Raw genomic sequence first — 16200 nt, 5'->3', positions numbered from 1 at the left:
GGTGTCCTGTAGGGTCCAGTAGTATGTATGGTGTCCTGTAGGGTCCAGTAGTATGTATGGTGGCCTGTAGGGTCCAGTAGTATGTATGTATGGTGGCCTGTAGGGTCCAGTAGTAGTATGTATGGTGTCCTGTAGGGTCCAGTAGTATGTATGGTGGCCTGTAGGGTCCAGTAGTATGTATGTATGGTGGCCTGTAGGGTCCAGTAGTATGTATGTATGGTGGCCTGTAGGGTCCAGTAGTATGGGGGGGTAGTGGAGCCTGGAGTGGAGCCTGGAGTGGAGCCTCGTCGTCCTTGTCGCCCCGTCAACATTTAAGCATATTACTAAGCGGAGGAAAAGAAACTAACCAGGATTCCCTCAGTAGCTGCGAGCGAAGAGGGAAAAGCCCAGCGCCGAATCCCCGTCTGTCCGCCGTCTGTCCGCCACCAACAGGGTCACTATCACATGGGGGAACTTCGGCAAGCGCTACTCTGTGGCTGTGTACTTAGTGAAGGTCTTCACATCAGCAGAGCTCTTCAGCCAACTCAAACACTGCTCACAGGAGAGTGCAGAACGTTGTCGCGAACGCATCCAGGATAAGCTACGCTTTGATCCAGAGAGTGAGATTGCCACCACAGGCCTCCGTGTCTCTCTCATCTGTCCTCTGGTAAAGATGCGGCTGGGTGTGCCGTGTCGAGTGCTGACCTGCGCCCACCTGCAGTGTTTCGACGCGGTCATCTTCCTGCAGATGAATGAGAAGAAGCCCACATGGACCTGCCCCGTCTGTGACAAGCCCGCGCCCTTCGAGCTGCTCACTATCGATGGGCTGCTGACAGAGATCCTGACAGAGACACCCGAGGAGGTGGAGGAGATTGAGTATCGAGTAGGGGGGGTAGTGGTGGTCTAGTGGTGGGGGTAGTGGTGGTCTAGTGGATAGTGAGTTGGACTTGGGATCGGAAGGTTGTGAGTTCAAATCCCGCCTGAAGCCACACCACTACTAGTGTGCCCTTGGGTAAGGCACTTAGCCCTCAGTTACTCCAGGGGGAATGTCCCTGTAATTCGTAATTGTAAGTCGCTTTGGATAAAGGCGTCTGCTAAATGGCAAAATTATTATTAAAATTATAGTATGTATGTATGGTGTCCTGTAGGGTCCAGTAGTATGTATGTATGGTGTCCTGTAGGGTCCAGTAGTATGTATGTATGGTGTCCTGTAGGGTCCAGTAGTATGTATGTATGGTGGCCTGTAGGGTCCAGTAGTATGTATGGTGTCCTGTAGGGTCCAGTAGTATGTATGTATGGTGGCCTGTAGGGTCCAGTAGTATGTATGGTGGCCTGTAGGGTCCAGTAGTATGTATGGTGTCCTGTAGGGTCCAGTAGTATGTATGGTGGCCTGTAGGGTCCAGTAGTATGTATGTATGGTGGCCTGTAGGGTCCAGTAGTATGTATGGTGGCTTGTAGGGTCCAGTAGTATGTATGGTGTCCTGTAGGGTCCAGTAGTATGTATGTATGGTGGCCTGTAGGGTCCAGTAGTATGTATGTATGGTGGCCTGTAGGGTCCAGTAGTATGTATGTATGGTGGCCTGTAGGGTCCAGTAGTATGGGGGGGTAGTGGAGCCTGTAGTGGAGCCTGGAGTGGAGCCTCGTCGTCCTTGTCGCCCCGTCAACATTTAAGCATATTACTAAGCGGAGGAAAAGAAACTAACCAGGATTCCCTCAGTAGCTGCGAGCGAAGAGGGAAAAGCCCAGCGCCGAATCCCCGTCTGTCCGCCGTCTGTCCGCCACCAACAGGGTCACTATCACATGGGGGAACTTCGGCAAGCGCTACTCTGTGGCTGTGTACTTAGTGAGGGTCTTCACATCAGCAGAGCTCTTCAGCCAACTCAAACACTGCTCACAGGAGAGTGCAGAACGTTGTCGCGAACGCATCCAGGATAAGCTACGCTTTGATCCAGAGAGTGAGATTGCCACCACAGGCCTCCGTGTCTCTCTCATCTGTCCTCTGGTAAAGATGCGGCTGGGTGTGCCGTGTCGAGTGCTGACCTGCGCCCACCTGCAGTGTTTCGACGCGGTCTTCTTCCTGCAGATGAATGAGAAGAAGCCCACGTGGACCTGCCCCGTCTGTGACAAGCCCGCGCCCTTCGAGCTGCTCACTATCGATGGGCTGCTGACAGAGATCCTGACAGAGACACCCGAGGAGGTGGAGGAGATTGAGTATCGAGTAGGGGGGGTAGTGGTGGTCTAGTGGTGGGGGTAGTGGTGGGGGTAGTGGTGGTCTAGTGGATAGTGAGTTGGACTTGGGATCGGAAGGTTGTGAGTTCAAATCCCGCCTGAAGCCACACCACTACTAGTGTGCCCTTGGGTAAGGCACTTAGCCCTCAGTTACTCCAGGGGGAATGTCCTTATAATTCGTAATTGTAAGTCGCTTTGGATAAAGGCGTCTGCTAAATGGCAAAATTATTATTAAAATTATAGTATGTATGTATGGTGTCCTGTAGGGTCCAGTAGTATGTATGTATGGTGGCCTGTAGGGTCCAGTAGTATGTATGGTGGCCTGTAGGGTCCAGTAGTATGTATGGTGTCCTGTAGGGTCCAGTAGTATGTATGGTGGCCTGTAGGGTCCAGTAGTATGTATGTATGGTGTCCTGTAGGGTCCAGTAGTATGTATGTATGGTGGCCTGTAGGGTCCAGTAGTATGTATGTATGGTGTCCTGTAGGGTCCAGTAGTATGTATGGTGTCCTGTAGGGTCCAGTAGTATGTATGTATGGTGGCCTGTAGGGTCCAGTAGTATGTATGTATGGTGGCCTGTAGGGTCCAGTAGTATGTATGTATGGTGGCCTGTAGGGTCCAGTAGTATGTATGTATGGTGTCCTGTAGGGTCCAGTAGTATGTATGGTGGCCTGTAGGGTCCAGTAGTATGTATGGTGGCCTGTAGGGTCCAGTAGTATGTATGTATGGTGTCCTGTAGGGTCCAGTAGTATGTATGTATGGTGGCCTGTAGGGTCCAGTAGTATGTATGGTGTCCTGTAGGGTCCAGTAGTATGTATGTATGGTGGCCTGTAGGGTCCAGTAGTATGTATGTATGGTGGCCTGTAGGGTCCAGTAGTATGTATGTATGGTGGCCTGTAGGGTCCAGTAGTATGGGGGGGTAGTGGAGCCTGGAGTGGAGCCTCGTCGTCCTTGTCGCCCCGTCAACATCACCCCCTGGTTACATCTCTCCACCGCCACCAACAGGGTCACTATCACATGGGGGAACTTCGGCAAGCGCTACTCTGTGGCTGTGTACTTAGTGAGGGTCTTCACATCAGCAGAGCTCTTCAGCCAACTCAAACACTGCTCACAGGAGAGTGCAGAACGTTGTCGCGAACGCATCCAGGATAAGCTACGCTTTGACACCTCACAGACCCCATTCCCCTCCAGGTAGGCATTAAAACAGGCTGTCCGTGGAGTGCCATCAATTTTGTTCTTGCCATCAACGGGTGGATTACGTGGCTGTGTGCCTGTGCCCCACCCAATGTGCTTTCCCCCAACCCTGTACAAGGCTACGCCGACGATGTGCAGCTGGCGTCTCGTGAAGAGAGTGTCATCAAGAACATGCTCTCCAGAACAGACACATTTCTAGACTGGTCCGGTCTGGAGATTAAACAATCTAAATGTGCTGTCCTGTACCAGAGGCGAAGTGGGGGAAACAGATGGTACAAATCCAAAACGGACAGAAACCCTGAAACCCCCAAAAGGCAACTGCGGGGACATAAATCTGGTGCGAGTTGGGCAGGACAGAACCATTTCAGAAAGTCTGAAGCTATTTAGCCTGGACAGTCAGACAAAAAAGAGAACACAAAAACCTCAGTCACTCGAGCCAGATGTCCGATGCAAAGTGCAACTGGACGAGAGCATTGATAGAATCTCCAAAAAGTTCATCTTGATGAACAAGGACTCTAAAGAGTACCACGATCTAATGGAGCATTAGTCAATATTTCATGTTTACAGCTCTTCCTTCATACAGGTCATCTGTGGAAAACACCTCACAGACCCCATTCCCCTCCACGTAGGCATTAAAACAGGCTGTCCGTGGAGTGCCATCAATTTTGTTCTTGCCATCAATGGGTGGATTACGTGGCTGTGTGCCTGTGCCCCACCCAATGTGCTTTCCCCCAACCCTGTACAAGGCTACGTCGACGATGTGCAGCTGGCGTCTCGTGAAGAGAGTGTCATCAAGAACATGCTCTCCAGAACAGACACATTTCTAGACTGGTCCGGTCTGGAGATTAAACAATCTAAATGTGCTGTCCTGTACCAGAGGCGAAGTGGGGGAAACAGATGGTACAAATCCAAAACGGACAGAAACCCTGAAACCGTGAAGACAGCCTCAAAAAGTTTATCGTGGACAGCCTTTCCTCTGATGATGACTTTGCCTTTGAGAAGAAGACACCCCCAACCTCCAAAGTGTCCATTCAGAAACCCCCTCTATCAGTTCCACAGCCCGGGGCACCGAAACAGACGGGCCCTCTGTCGGTTGGGAGAACGCCATTAGATATGAAGACCCCAGCGAAGACCCCCGTCACCAGACCCAAAATCTCCCAGACAGAGCCCAGACCCATCCCCATTTCCAGTGAGCCAGTTCGTGTGGTGAGCTCTGACAGTGATGACAGCTTTGAGAAGTTCTTGATCCGTAAGAAAACGCCCAAGCCTAAGCTGAAGACTGCAGCGGGCAGTGGCAGTAAAGACAGCCTCAAAAAGTTTATCGTGGACAGCCTTTCCTCTGATGATGACTTTGCCTTTGAGAAGAAGACACCCCCAACCTCCAAAGTGTCCATTCAGAAACCCCCTCTATCAGTTCCACGGCCCGGGGCACCGAAACAGACTTGTATGCCGTATATGATATGTTACTATACTGTGTATGCAGTATATGATATGTTACTATACTGTGTATGCAGTATATGATATGTTACTATACTGTGTATGCAGTATATGATATGTTACTATACTGTGTATGCAGTATATGATATGTTACTATACTGTGTATGCCGTATATGATATGTTACTATACTGTGTATGCAGTATATGATATGTTACTATACTGTGTATGCAGTATATGATATGTTACTATACTGTGTATGCCGTATATGATATGTTACTATACTGTGTATGCCGTATATGATATGTTACTATACTGTGTATGCAGTATATGATATGTTACTATACTGTGTATGCCGTATATGATATGTTACTATACTGTGTATGCAGTATATGATATGTTACTATACTGTGTATGCAGTATATGATATGTTACTATACTGTGTATGCAGTATATGATATGTTACTATACTGTGTATGCAGTATATGATATGTTACTACACTGTGTATGCCGGTTGGGAGATGCCATTAGATATGAAGACCCCAGCGAAGACCCCCGTCACCAGACCCAAAATCTCCCAGACAGAGCCCAGACCCATCCCCATTTCCAGTGAGCCAGTTCTTGTGGTGAGCTCTGACAGTGATGACAGCTTTGAGAAGTTCTTGATCCGTAAGAAAACGCCCAAGCCTAAGCTGAAGACTGCAGCGGGCAGTGGCAGTGAAGACAGCCTCAAAAAGTTTATCGTGGACAGCCTTTCCTCTGATGATGACTTTGTCTTTGAGAAGAAGACACCCCCAACCTCCAAAGTGTCCATTCAGAAACCCCCTCTATCAGTTCCACGGCCCGGGGCACCGAAACAGACGGGCCCTCTGTCGGTTGGGAGAACGCCATTAGATATGAAGACCCCAGCGAAGACCCCCGTCACCAGACCCAAAATCTCCCAGACAGAGCCCAGACCCATCCCCATTTCCAGAGTTGTAGTGTGTAAGACCCCGGGCTGCTTCCTCCAGTCTCTGTCCAGCTACAGTCGCAACTTCAAGCAGACCAAAGAGGACCTGACCAGCAAACTCTACCAGCTATACAATACAAGTATCTTTGACAGCAAGCTCCCTACAAACATGTCACTCACTTGGAATAAGAAGTTGAGGACGACAGCTGGGTTCTGCGAGACAGGCCAGGAGCGAGGGGGCGGTAACCGATACGCCCAGATAGACCTGTCAGTGAAGGTCTGCGACTCTGCAGACCGGCTGCGGGACACACTGGTGCATGAGATGTGCCACGCTGCCTCCTGGCTGATAAACGGAGTGGACGATGGCCACGGACCCATCTGGAAGATCTACGCAAGCAAGGCCAAGCTGGCCCACCCCGAGCTGCCCATGGTCACCCGCTGCCACATCTACAACATCAACCACAAATTCAAGTACCAGTGCAACGGCTGCGAGTTATCGATCGGGCGCCACTCCAAGTCTCTGGACACAGAGAGGTTTGTCTGTTCCCTCTGCTCCGGTCGGCTGGTCCTGCTCAACCCCAGTAGTATGTATGTATGGTGGCCTGTAGGGTCCAGTAGTATGTATGTATGGTGTCCTGTAGGGTCCAGTAGTATGTATGGTGGCCTGTAGGGTCCAGTAGTATGTATGGTGGCCTGTAGGGTCCAGTAGTATGTATGTATGGTGTCCTGTAGGGTCCAGTAGTATGTATGTATGGTGGCCTGTAGGGTCCAGTAGTATGTATGGTGTCCTGTAGGGTCCAGTAGTATGTATGTATGGTGGCCTGTAGGGTCCAGTAGTATGTATGTATGGTGGCCTGTAGGGTCCAGTAGTATGTATGTATGGTGGCCTGTAGGGTCCAGTAGTATGGGGGGGTAGTGGAGCCTGGAGTGGAGCCTCGTCGTCCTTGTCGCCCCGTCAACATCACCCCCTGGTTACATCTCTCCACCGCCACCAACAGGGTCACTATCACATGGGGGAACTTCGGCAAGCGCTACTCTGTGGCTGTGTACTTAGTGAGGGTCTTCACATCAGCAGAGCTCTTCAGCCAACTCAAACACTGCTCACAGGAGAGTGCAGAACGTTGTCGCGAACGCATCCAGGATAAGCTACGCTTTGACACCTCACAGACCCCATTCCCCTCCAGGTAGGCATTAAAACAGGCTGTCCGTGGAGTGCCATAAATTTTGTTCTTGCCATCAACGGGTGGATTACGTGGCTGTGTGCCTGTGCCCCACCCAATGTGCTTTCCCCCAACCCTGTACAAGGCTACGCCGACGATGTGCAGCTGGCGTCTCGTGAAGAGAGTGTCATCAAGAACATGCTCTCCAGAACAGACACATTTCTAGACTGGTCCGGTCTGGAGATTAAACAATCTAAATGTGCTGTCCTGTACCAGAGGCGAAGTGGGGGAAACAGATGGTACAAATCCAAAACGGACAGAAACCCTGAAACCCCCAAAAGGCAACTGCGGGGACATAAATCTGGTGCGAGTTGGGCAGGACAGAACCATTTCAGAAAGTCTGAAGCTATTTAGCCTGGACAGTCAGACAAAAAAGAGAACACAAAAACCTCAGTCACTCGAGCCAGATGTCCGATGCAAAGTGCAACTGGACGAGAGCATTGATAGAATCTCCAAAAAGTTCATCTTGATGAACAAGGACTCTAAAGAGTACCACGATCTAATGGAGCATTAGTCAATATTTCATGTTTACAGCTCTTCCTTCATACAGGTCATCTGTGGAAAACACCTCACAGACCCCATTCCCCTCCAGGTAGGCATTAAAACAGGCTGTCCGTGGAGTGCCATCAATTTTGTTCTTGCCATCAACGGGTGGATTACGTGGCTGTGTGCCTGTGCCCCACCCAATGTGCTTTCCCTCAACCCTGTACAAGGCTACGCCGACGATGTGCAGCTGGCGTCTCGTGAAGAGAGTGTCATCAAGAACATGCTCTCCAGAACAGACACATTTCTAGACTGGTCCGGTCTGGAGATTAAACAATCTAAATGTGCTGTCCTGTACCAGAGGCGAAGTGGGGGAAACAGATGGTACAAATCCAAAACGGACAGAAACCCTGAAACCCCCAAAAGGCAACTGCGGGGACATAAATCTGGTGCGAGTTGGGCAGGACAGAACCATTTCAGAAAGTCTGAAGCTATTTAGCCTGGACAGTCAGACAAAAAAGAGAACACAAAAACCTCAGTCACTCGAGCCAGATGTCCGATGCAAAGTGCAACTGGACGAGAGCATTGATAGAATCTCCAAAAAGTTCATCTTGATGAACAAGGACTCTAAAGAGTACCACGATCTAATGGAGCATTAGTCAATATTTCATGTTTACAGCTCTTCCTTCATACAGGTCATCTGTGGAAAACACCTCACAGACCCCATTCCCCTCCAGGTAGGCATTAAAACAGGCTGTCCGTGGAGTGCCATCAATTTTGTTCTTGCCATCAACGGGTGGATTACGTGGCTGTGTGCCTGTGCCCCACCCAATGTGCTTTCCCCCAACCCTGTACAAGGCTACGTCGACGATGTGCAGCTGGCGTCTCGTGAAGAGAGTGTCATCAAGAACATGCTCTCCAGAACAGACACATTTCTAGACTGGTCCGGTCTGGAGATTAAACAATCTAAATGTGCTATCCTGTACCAGAGGCGAAGTGGGGGAAACAGATGGTACAAATCCAAAACGGACAGAAACCCTGAAACCGTGAAGACAGCCTCAAAAAGTTTATCGTGGACAGCCTTTCCTCTGATGATGACTTTGCCTTTGAGAAGAAGACACCCCCAACCTCCAAAGTGTCCATTCAGAAACCCCCTCTATCAGTTCCACGGCCCGGGGCACCGAAACAGACTTGTATGCCGTATATGATATGTTACTACACTGTGTATGCAGTATGCAATATGTTACTATACTGTGTATGCCGTATATGATATGTTACTATACTGTGTATGCAGTATATGATATGTTACTATACTGTGTATGCAGTATATGATATGTTACTATACTGTGTATGCAGTATATGATATGTTACTATACTGTGTATGCAGTATATGATATGTTACTATACTGTGTATGCAGTATATGATATGTTACTATACTGTGTATGCCGTATATGATATGTTACTATACTGTGTATGCAGTATATGATATGTTACTATACTGTGTATGCAGTATATGATATGTTACTATACTGTGTATGCAGTATATGATATGTTACTATACTGTGTATGCCGTATATGATATGTTACTATACTGTGTATGCAGTATATGATATGTTACTATACTGTGTATGCAGTATATGATATGTTACTATACTGTGTATGCAGTATATGATATGTTACTATACTGTGTATGCAGTATATGATATGTTACTATACTGTGTATGCCGTATATGATATGTTACTATACTGTGTATGCAGTATATGATATGTTACTATACTGTGTATGCCGTATATGATATGTTACTATACTGTGTATGCAGTATATGATATGTTACTATACTGTGTATGCAGTATATGATATGTTACTATACTGTGTATGCAGTATATGATATGTTACTATACTGTGTATGCAGTATATGATATGTTACTACACTGTGTATGCCGGTTGGGAGAACGCCATTAGATATGAAGACCCCAGCGAAGACCCCCGTCACCAGACCCAAAATCTCCCAGACAGAGCCCAGACCCATCCCCATTTCCAGTGAGCCAGTTCTTGTGGTGAGCTCTGACAGTGATGACAGCTTTGAGAAGTTCTTGATCCGTAAGAAAACGCCCAAGCCTAAGCTGAAGACTGCAGCGGGCAGTGGCAGTGAAGACAGCCTCAAAAAGTTTATCGTGGACAGCCTTTCCTCTGATGATGACTTTGTCTTTGAGAAGAAGACACCCCCAACCTCCAAAGTGTCCATTCAGAAACCCCCTCTATCAGTTCCACGGCCCGGGGCACCGAAACAGACGGGCCCTCTGTCGGTTGGGAGAACGCCATTAGATATGAAGACCCCAGCGAAGACCCCCGTCACCAGACCCAAAATCTCCCAGACAGAGCCCAGACCCATCCCCATTTCCAGAGTTGTAGTGTGTAAGACCCCGGGCTGCTTCCTCCAGTCTCTGTCCAGCTACAGTCGCAACTTCAAGCAGACCAAAGAGGACCTGACCAGCAAACTCTACCAGCTATACAATACAAGTATCTTTGACAGCAAGCTCCCTACAAACATGTCACTCACTTGGAATAAGAAGTTGAGGACGACAGCTGGGTTCTGCGAGACAGGCCAGGAGCGAGGGGGCGGTAACCGATACGCCCAGATAGACCTGTCAGTGAAGGTCTGCGACTCTGCAGACCGGCTGCGGGACACACTGGTGCATGAGATGTGCCACGCTGCCTCCTGGCTGATAAACGGAGTGGACGATGGCCACGGACCCATCTGGAAGATCTACGCAAGCAAGGCCAAGCTGGCCCACCCCGAGCTGCCCATGGTCACCCGCTGCCACAGCTACAACATCAACCACAAATTCAAGTACCAGTGCAACGGCTGCGAGTTATCGATCGGGCGCCACTCCAAGTCTCTGGACACAGAGAGGTTTGTCTGTTCCCTCTGCTCCGGTCGGCTGGTCCTGCTCAACCCCAGTAGTATGTATGTATGGTGGCCTGTAGGGTCCAGTAGTATGTATGTATGGTGTCCTGTAGGGTCCAGTAGTATGTATGGTGGCCTGTAGGGTCCAGTAGTATGTATGGTGGCCTGTAGGGTCCAGTAGTATGTATGTATGGTGTCCTGTAGGGTCCAGTAGTATGTATGTATGGTGGCCTGTAGGGTCCAGTAGTATGTATGGTGTCCTGTAGGGTCCAGTAGTATGTATGTATGGTGGCCTGTAGGGTCCAGTAGTATGTATGTATGGTGGCCTGTAGGGTCCAGTAGTATGTATGTATGGTGGCCTGTAGGGTCCAGTAGTATGGGGGGGTAGTGGAGCCTGGAGTGGAGCCTCGTCGTCCTTGTCGCCCCGTCAACATCACCCCCTGGTTACATCTCTCCACCGCCACCAACAGGGTCACTATCACATGGGGGAACTTCGGCAAGCGCTACTCTGTGGCTGTGTACTTAGTGAGGGTCTTCACATCAGCAGAGCTCTTCAGCCAACTCAAACACTGCTCACAGGAGAGTGCAGAACGTTGTCGCGAACGCATCCAGGATAAGCTACGCTTTGACACCTCACAGACCCCATTCCCCTCCAGGTAGGCATTAAAACAGGCTGCCCGTGGAGTGCCATCAATTTTGTTCTTGCCATCAACGGGTGGATTACGTGGCTGTGTGCCTGTGCCCCACCCAATGTGCTTTCCCCCAACCCTGTACAAGGCTACGCCGACGATGTGCAGCTGGCGTCTCGTGAAGAGAGTGTCATCAAGAACATGCTCTCCAGAACAGACACATTTCTAGACTGGTCCGGTCTGGAGATTAAACAATCTAAATGTGCTGTCCTGTACCAGAGGCGAAGTGGGGGAAACAGATGGTACAAATCCAAAACGGACAGAAACCCTGAAACCCCCAAAAGGCAACTGCGGGGACATAAATCTGGTGCGAGTTGGGCAGGACAGAACCATTTCAGAAAGTCTGAAGCTATTTAGCCTGGACAGTCAGACAAAAAAGAGAACACAAAAACCTCAGTCACTCGAGCCAGATGTCCGATGCAAAGTGCAACTGGACGAGAGCATTGATAGAATCTCCAAAAAGTTCATCTTGATGAACAAGGACTCTAAAGAGTACCACGATCTAATGGAGCATTAGTCAATATTTCATGTTTACAGCTCTTCCTTCATACAGGTCATCTGTGGAAAACACCTCACAGACCCCATTCCCCTCCACGTAGGCATTAAAACAGGCTGTCCGTGGAGTGCCATCAATTTTGTTCTTGCCATCAACGGGTGGATTACGTGGCTGTGTGCCTGTGCCCCACCCAATGTGCTTTCCCCCAACCCTGTACAAGGCTACGTCGACGATGTGCAGCTGGCGTCTCGTGAAGAGAGTGTCATCAAGAACATGCTCTCCAGAACAGACACATTTCTAGACTGGTCCGGTCTGGAGATTAAACAATCTAAATGTGCTATCCTGTACCAGAGGCGAAGTGGGGGAAACAGATGGTACAAATCCAAAACGGACAGAAACCCTGAAACCGTGAAGACAGCCTCAAAAAGTTTATCGTGGACAGCCTTTCCTCTGATGATGACTTTGCCTTTGAGAAGAAGACACCCCCAACCTCCAAAGTGTCCATTCAGAAACCCCCTCTATCAGTTCCACAGCCCGGGGCACCGAAACAGACGGGCCCTCTGTCGGTTGGGAGAACGCCATTAGATATGAAGACCCCAGCGAAGACCCCCGTCACCAGACCCAAAATCTCCCAGACAGAGCCCAGACCCATCCCCATTTCCAGTGAGCCAGTTCGTGTGGTGAGCTCTGACAGTGATGACAGCTTTGAGAAGTTCTTGATCCGTAAGAAAACGCCCAAGCCTAAGCTGAAGACTGCAGCGGGCAGTGGCAGTAAAGACAGCCTCAAAAAGTTTATCGTGGACAGCCTTTCCTCTGATGATGACTTTGCCTTTGAGAAGAAGACACCCCCAACCTCCAAAGTGTCCATTCAGAAACCCCCTCTATCAGTTCCACGGCCCGGGGCACCGAAACAGACTTGTATGCCGTATATGATATGTTACTACACTGTGTATGCAGTATGCAATATGTTACTATACTGTGTATGCCGTATATGATATGTTACTATACTGTGTATGCAGTATATGATATGTTACTATACTGTGTATGCAGTATATGATATGTTACTATACTGTGTATGCAGTATATGATATGTTACTATACTGTGTATGCAGTATATGATATGTTACTATACTGTGTATGCCGTATATGATATGTTACTATACTGTGTATGCAGTATATGATATGTTACTATACTGTGTATGCCGTATATGATATGTTACTATACTGTGTATGCAGTATATGATATGTTACTATACTGTGTATGCAGTATATGATATGTTACTATACTGTGTATGCAGTATATGATATGTTACTATACTGTGTATGCCGTATATGATATGTTACTATACTGTGTATGCCGTATATGATATGTTACTATACTGTGTATGCCGTATATGATATGTTACTATACTGTGTATGCCGTATATGATATGTTACTATACTGTGTATGCAGTATATGATATGTTACTATACTGTGTATGCAGTATATGATATGTTACTATACTGTGTATGCAGTATATGATATGTTACTATACTGTGTATGCAGTATATGATATGTTACTATACTGTGTATGCAGTATATGATATGTTACTATACTGTGTATGCAGTATATGATATGTTACTACACTGTGTATGCCGGTTGGGAGAACGCCATTAGATATGAAGACCCCAGCGAAGACCCCCGTCACCAGACCCAAAATCTCCCAGACAGAGCCCAGACCCATCCCCATTTCCAGTGAGCCAGTTCTTGTGGTGAGCTCTGACAGTGATGACAGCTTTGAGAAGTTCTTGATCCGTAAGAAAACGCCCAAGCCTAAGCTGAAGACTGCAGCGGGCAGTGGCAGTGAAGACAGCCTCAAAAAGTTTATCGTGGACAGCCTTTCCTCTGATGATGACTTTGTCTTTGAGAAGAAGACACCCCCAACCTCCAAAGTGTCCATTCAGAAACCCCCTCTATCAGTTCCACGGCCCGGGGCACCGAAACAGACGGGCCCTCTGTCGGTTGGGAGAACGCCATTAGATATGAAGACCCCAGCGAAGACCCCCGTCACCAGACCCAAAATCTCCCAGACAGAGCCCAGACCCATCCCCATTTCCAGAGTTGTAGTGTGTAAGACCCCGGGCTGCTTCCTCCAGTCTCTGTCCAGCTACAGTCGCAACTTCAAGCAGACCAAAGAGGACCTGACCAGCAAACTCTACCAGCTATACAATACAAGTATCTTTGACAGCAAGCTCCCTACAAACATGTCACTCACTTGGAATAAGAAGTTGAGGACGACAGCTGGGTTCTGCGAGACAGGCCAGGAGCGAGGGGGCGGTAACCGATACGCCCAGATAGACCTGTCAGTGAAGGTCTGCGACTCTGCAGACCGGCTGCGGGACACACTGGTGCATGAGATGTGCCACGCTGCCTCCTGGCTGATAAACGGAGTGGACGATGGCCACGGACCCATCTGGAAGATCTACGCAAGCAAGGCCAAGCTGGCCCACCCCGAGCTGCCCATGGTCACCCGCTGCCACAGCTACAACATCAACCACAAATTCAAGTACCAGTGCAACGGCTGCGAGTTATCGATCGGGCGCCACTCCAAGTCTCTGGACACAGAGAGGTTTGTCTGTTCCCTCTGCTCCGGTCGGCTGGTCCTGCTCACCCCCTCCAAGCCCCGGGCTCCCGCCCCCTTCGCCACGTTCGTCAAAGAGAACTTTAGGGCTGTGCGTCAGGAGCTGGTAGGTCAGAGCCACGGAGATGTGATGCGTAAACTCAGCGCCGACTTTGCAATGAAGACTCGCCTCAGCCAGAGTAGCCTACGCCGTCGATTTTTCGCAGAAGCATAAACTGGGCTTAAAGCTGTGGATCAGTGATTTTTTTAGGCCCATTAGCTAGGCTGTTTTTTTATTTATTTTTTGTGACCTGTTCAAACCAGGGCATTTCATAGACAAGACTACACCAACTGTATGTTATCCAGTCATTCAGATTAAACATCTTTGAAGAATACTTTTCGTGCCAAACGTTAGGATATGGGTGCTTTCCCGGTGTCTTGTTGTACTGCAATATGTCAGAGATACAGACTAGGCCTAAGTGTTACTACGTGGTTGTGTTCAGGGACTTCACAAAAAGCATTCCAAACACAGCCGTTGTAATTGCAAAAGTCAATCATTGCCAATTTGTAGTCGATTGTTATTTCTCTAATGTAAGACAATTGCCACCCAATATCCCTTATCTAGAGTACCTTTTATTAGGCCTAATTGGTTGTTTTGATTGAAAAGACACCTCCAACTGCCATGTCAATTTTAGAGTTTCTTTTCTTGTTGAAAGTTGAACAGCTGTATTGTGTATATATTTCATTAAAGTTTCAGAAATTGAAAAAAAAAAAAAAAAAAAAAAATACGCATTGAGTTGCATCTTGTAAGAAATGCGCTATACAAATAAAATTTGATTTGATTTGATGATTTGATTCCCCGGAATCAATAAATACACCCAGCTTTGGGTTTTACTCTCAAAAAAAAAGAAAAAAAAAGAAAAAAAGAAGCAGGACGGCTCTGACTCCTCTGACTCTGAAAATGATGGTAAGAAAACCACCACAGCCAAGAAGGCATCTGATGAGAAGCAGAAAGGCTCTGACTCCTCCGACTCTGAAAAGGATGGTAAGAAAACCACCACAGCCAAGAAGATGCACTTTATTATTTTACTTAAAGTAGATCTATCTAACTATCTTTCTTATTCTGCTAGAATTGGGCTTTATGGTAATACCATAATGGCATATTTACAGTACATGGACAGTGGATTGAAGCATTGGAAATGTCTGTTTTTATAGTTGGACATACGCTTTTTTTTCAGGTGAGAGAGTAAAGTCAAAATGACATTCAGTGTTTCCTCCAGGATTTTTCACATTAGTGGCGGAGTGTTCCTTTTTCTTATTTTTCTTCTTTTCTTCGTGCACGCGCATGAAACACGCACTGGCGCTCAATACAAAGACGTAATTTCACCGAAAACTAGAGGGTGGCAACATAAAAAAATAAAAAATGTGCCCTGTTTACCCGTACCTCCTCCGTTCTGTTCGTGGTGAACCCAAGGTCGTCGCTGATGATGTTGCATTTTCGATTAGGATACGCATACGGGATTAAAGGGACCGGCGACGGGCGAAGAGAGAGGGAAGGGATTTCCAGAAACCGCTAAATTCGGACCAATCACAAAACTCTTTTGCAAGCGCGTTGCCGATGAGGTTAATTGCAACATTGTAACATATTGTAACTTACTATATCCTAAATCGGAACGAAATGTAGGTCTGAAAGCGGCCTAAACTAGCTTCTAACTTCTCCGGTCATAAAGTGGACTGAATCAATTAGTGGCGGAGAAAATGTATTCGTGGCGGCCCGCCATGTTATAAATTGATATGGATCAATGTATACCTCTTATTAGATTATAAATACTCTGGTTGTTGACAGCAAAAGAGGGAGAGAGGAGGATAGAGAGGGAGAGAAGGAGAGAGAGCAGATCATTTTCTTATTCTCTGTCCACGCAAACATTGCATTAACATGGCTCTCAGATTTAGCATGGGAACAAAATCCACTGTCCTTAAATGTGGCTTTCTTCCAATTTGAATATCCATCCATAAA

The 16200-nt window shown here is 47.8% G+C and overlaps 1 protein-coding gene across 1 annotated transcript; it reads left to right on the top strand.

Moving 5' to 3' along the window:
- Window positions 1-12169: 12169 nt before the first annotated feature.
- LOC308150707 (germ cell nuclear acidic protein-like) lies at window positions 12170-14418 on the top strand (the record flags this gene model as incomplete). The annotated part of the gene is made up of 2 exons (XM_080523511.1): window positions 12170-12442; window positions 13291-14418. The coding sequence occupies 2 exons, from the start codon at window positions 12170-12172 to the stop codon at window positions 14416-14418; spliced, it is 1401 nt and encodes a 466-aa protein (XP_080379637.1).
- Window positions 14419-16200: the final 1782 nt, after the last annotated feature.

This window comes from Nansenia antarctica (genome assembly GCF_963989245.1).
Source record: "Nansenia antarctica genome assembly, chromosome: 2".
Classification (NCBI taxonomy): Eukaryota; Metazoa; Chordata; class Actinopteri; order Argentiniformes; family Microstomatidae; genus Nansenia; species Nansenia antarctica.
The sequence above is the reverse complement of the archived record's forward strand: the minus strand, read 5'-3'. Positions and strand labels throughout refer to the sequence as shown.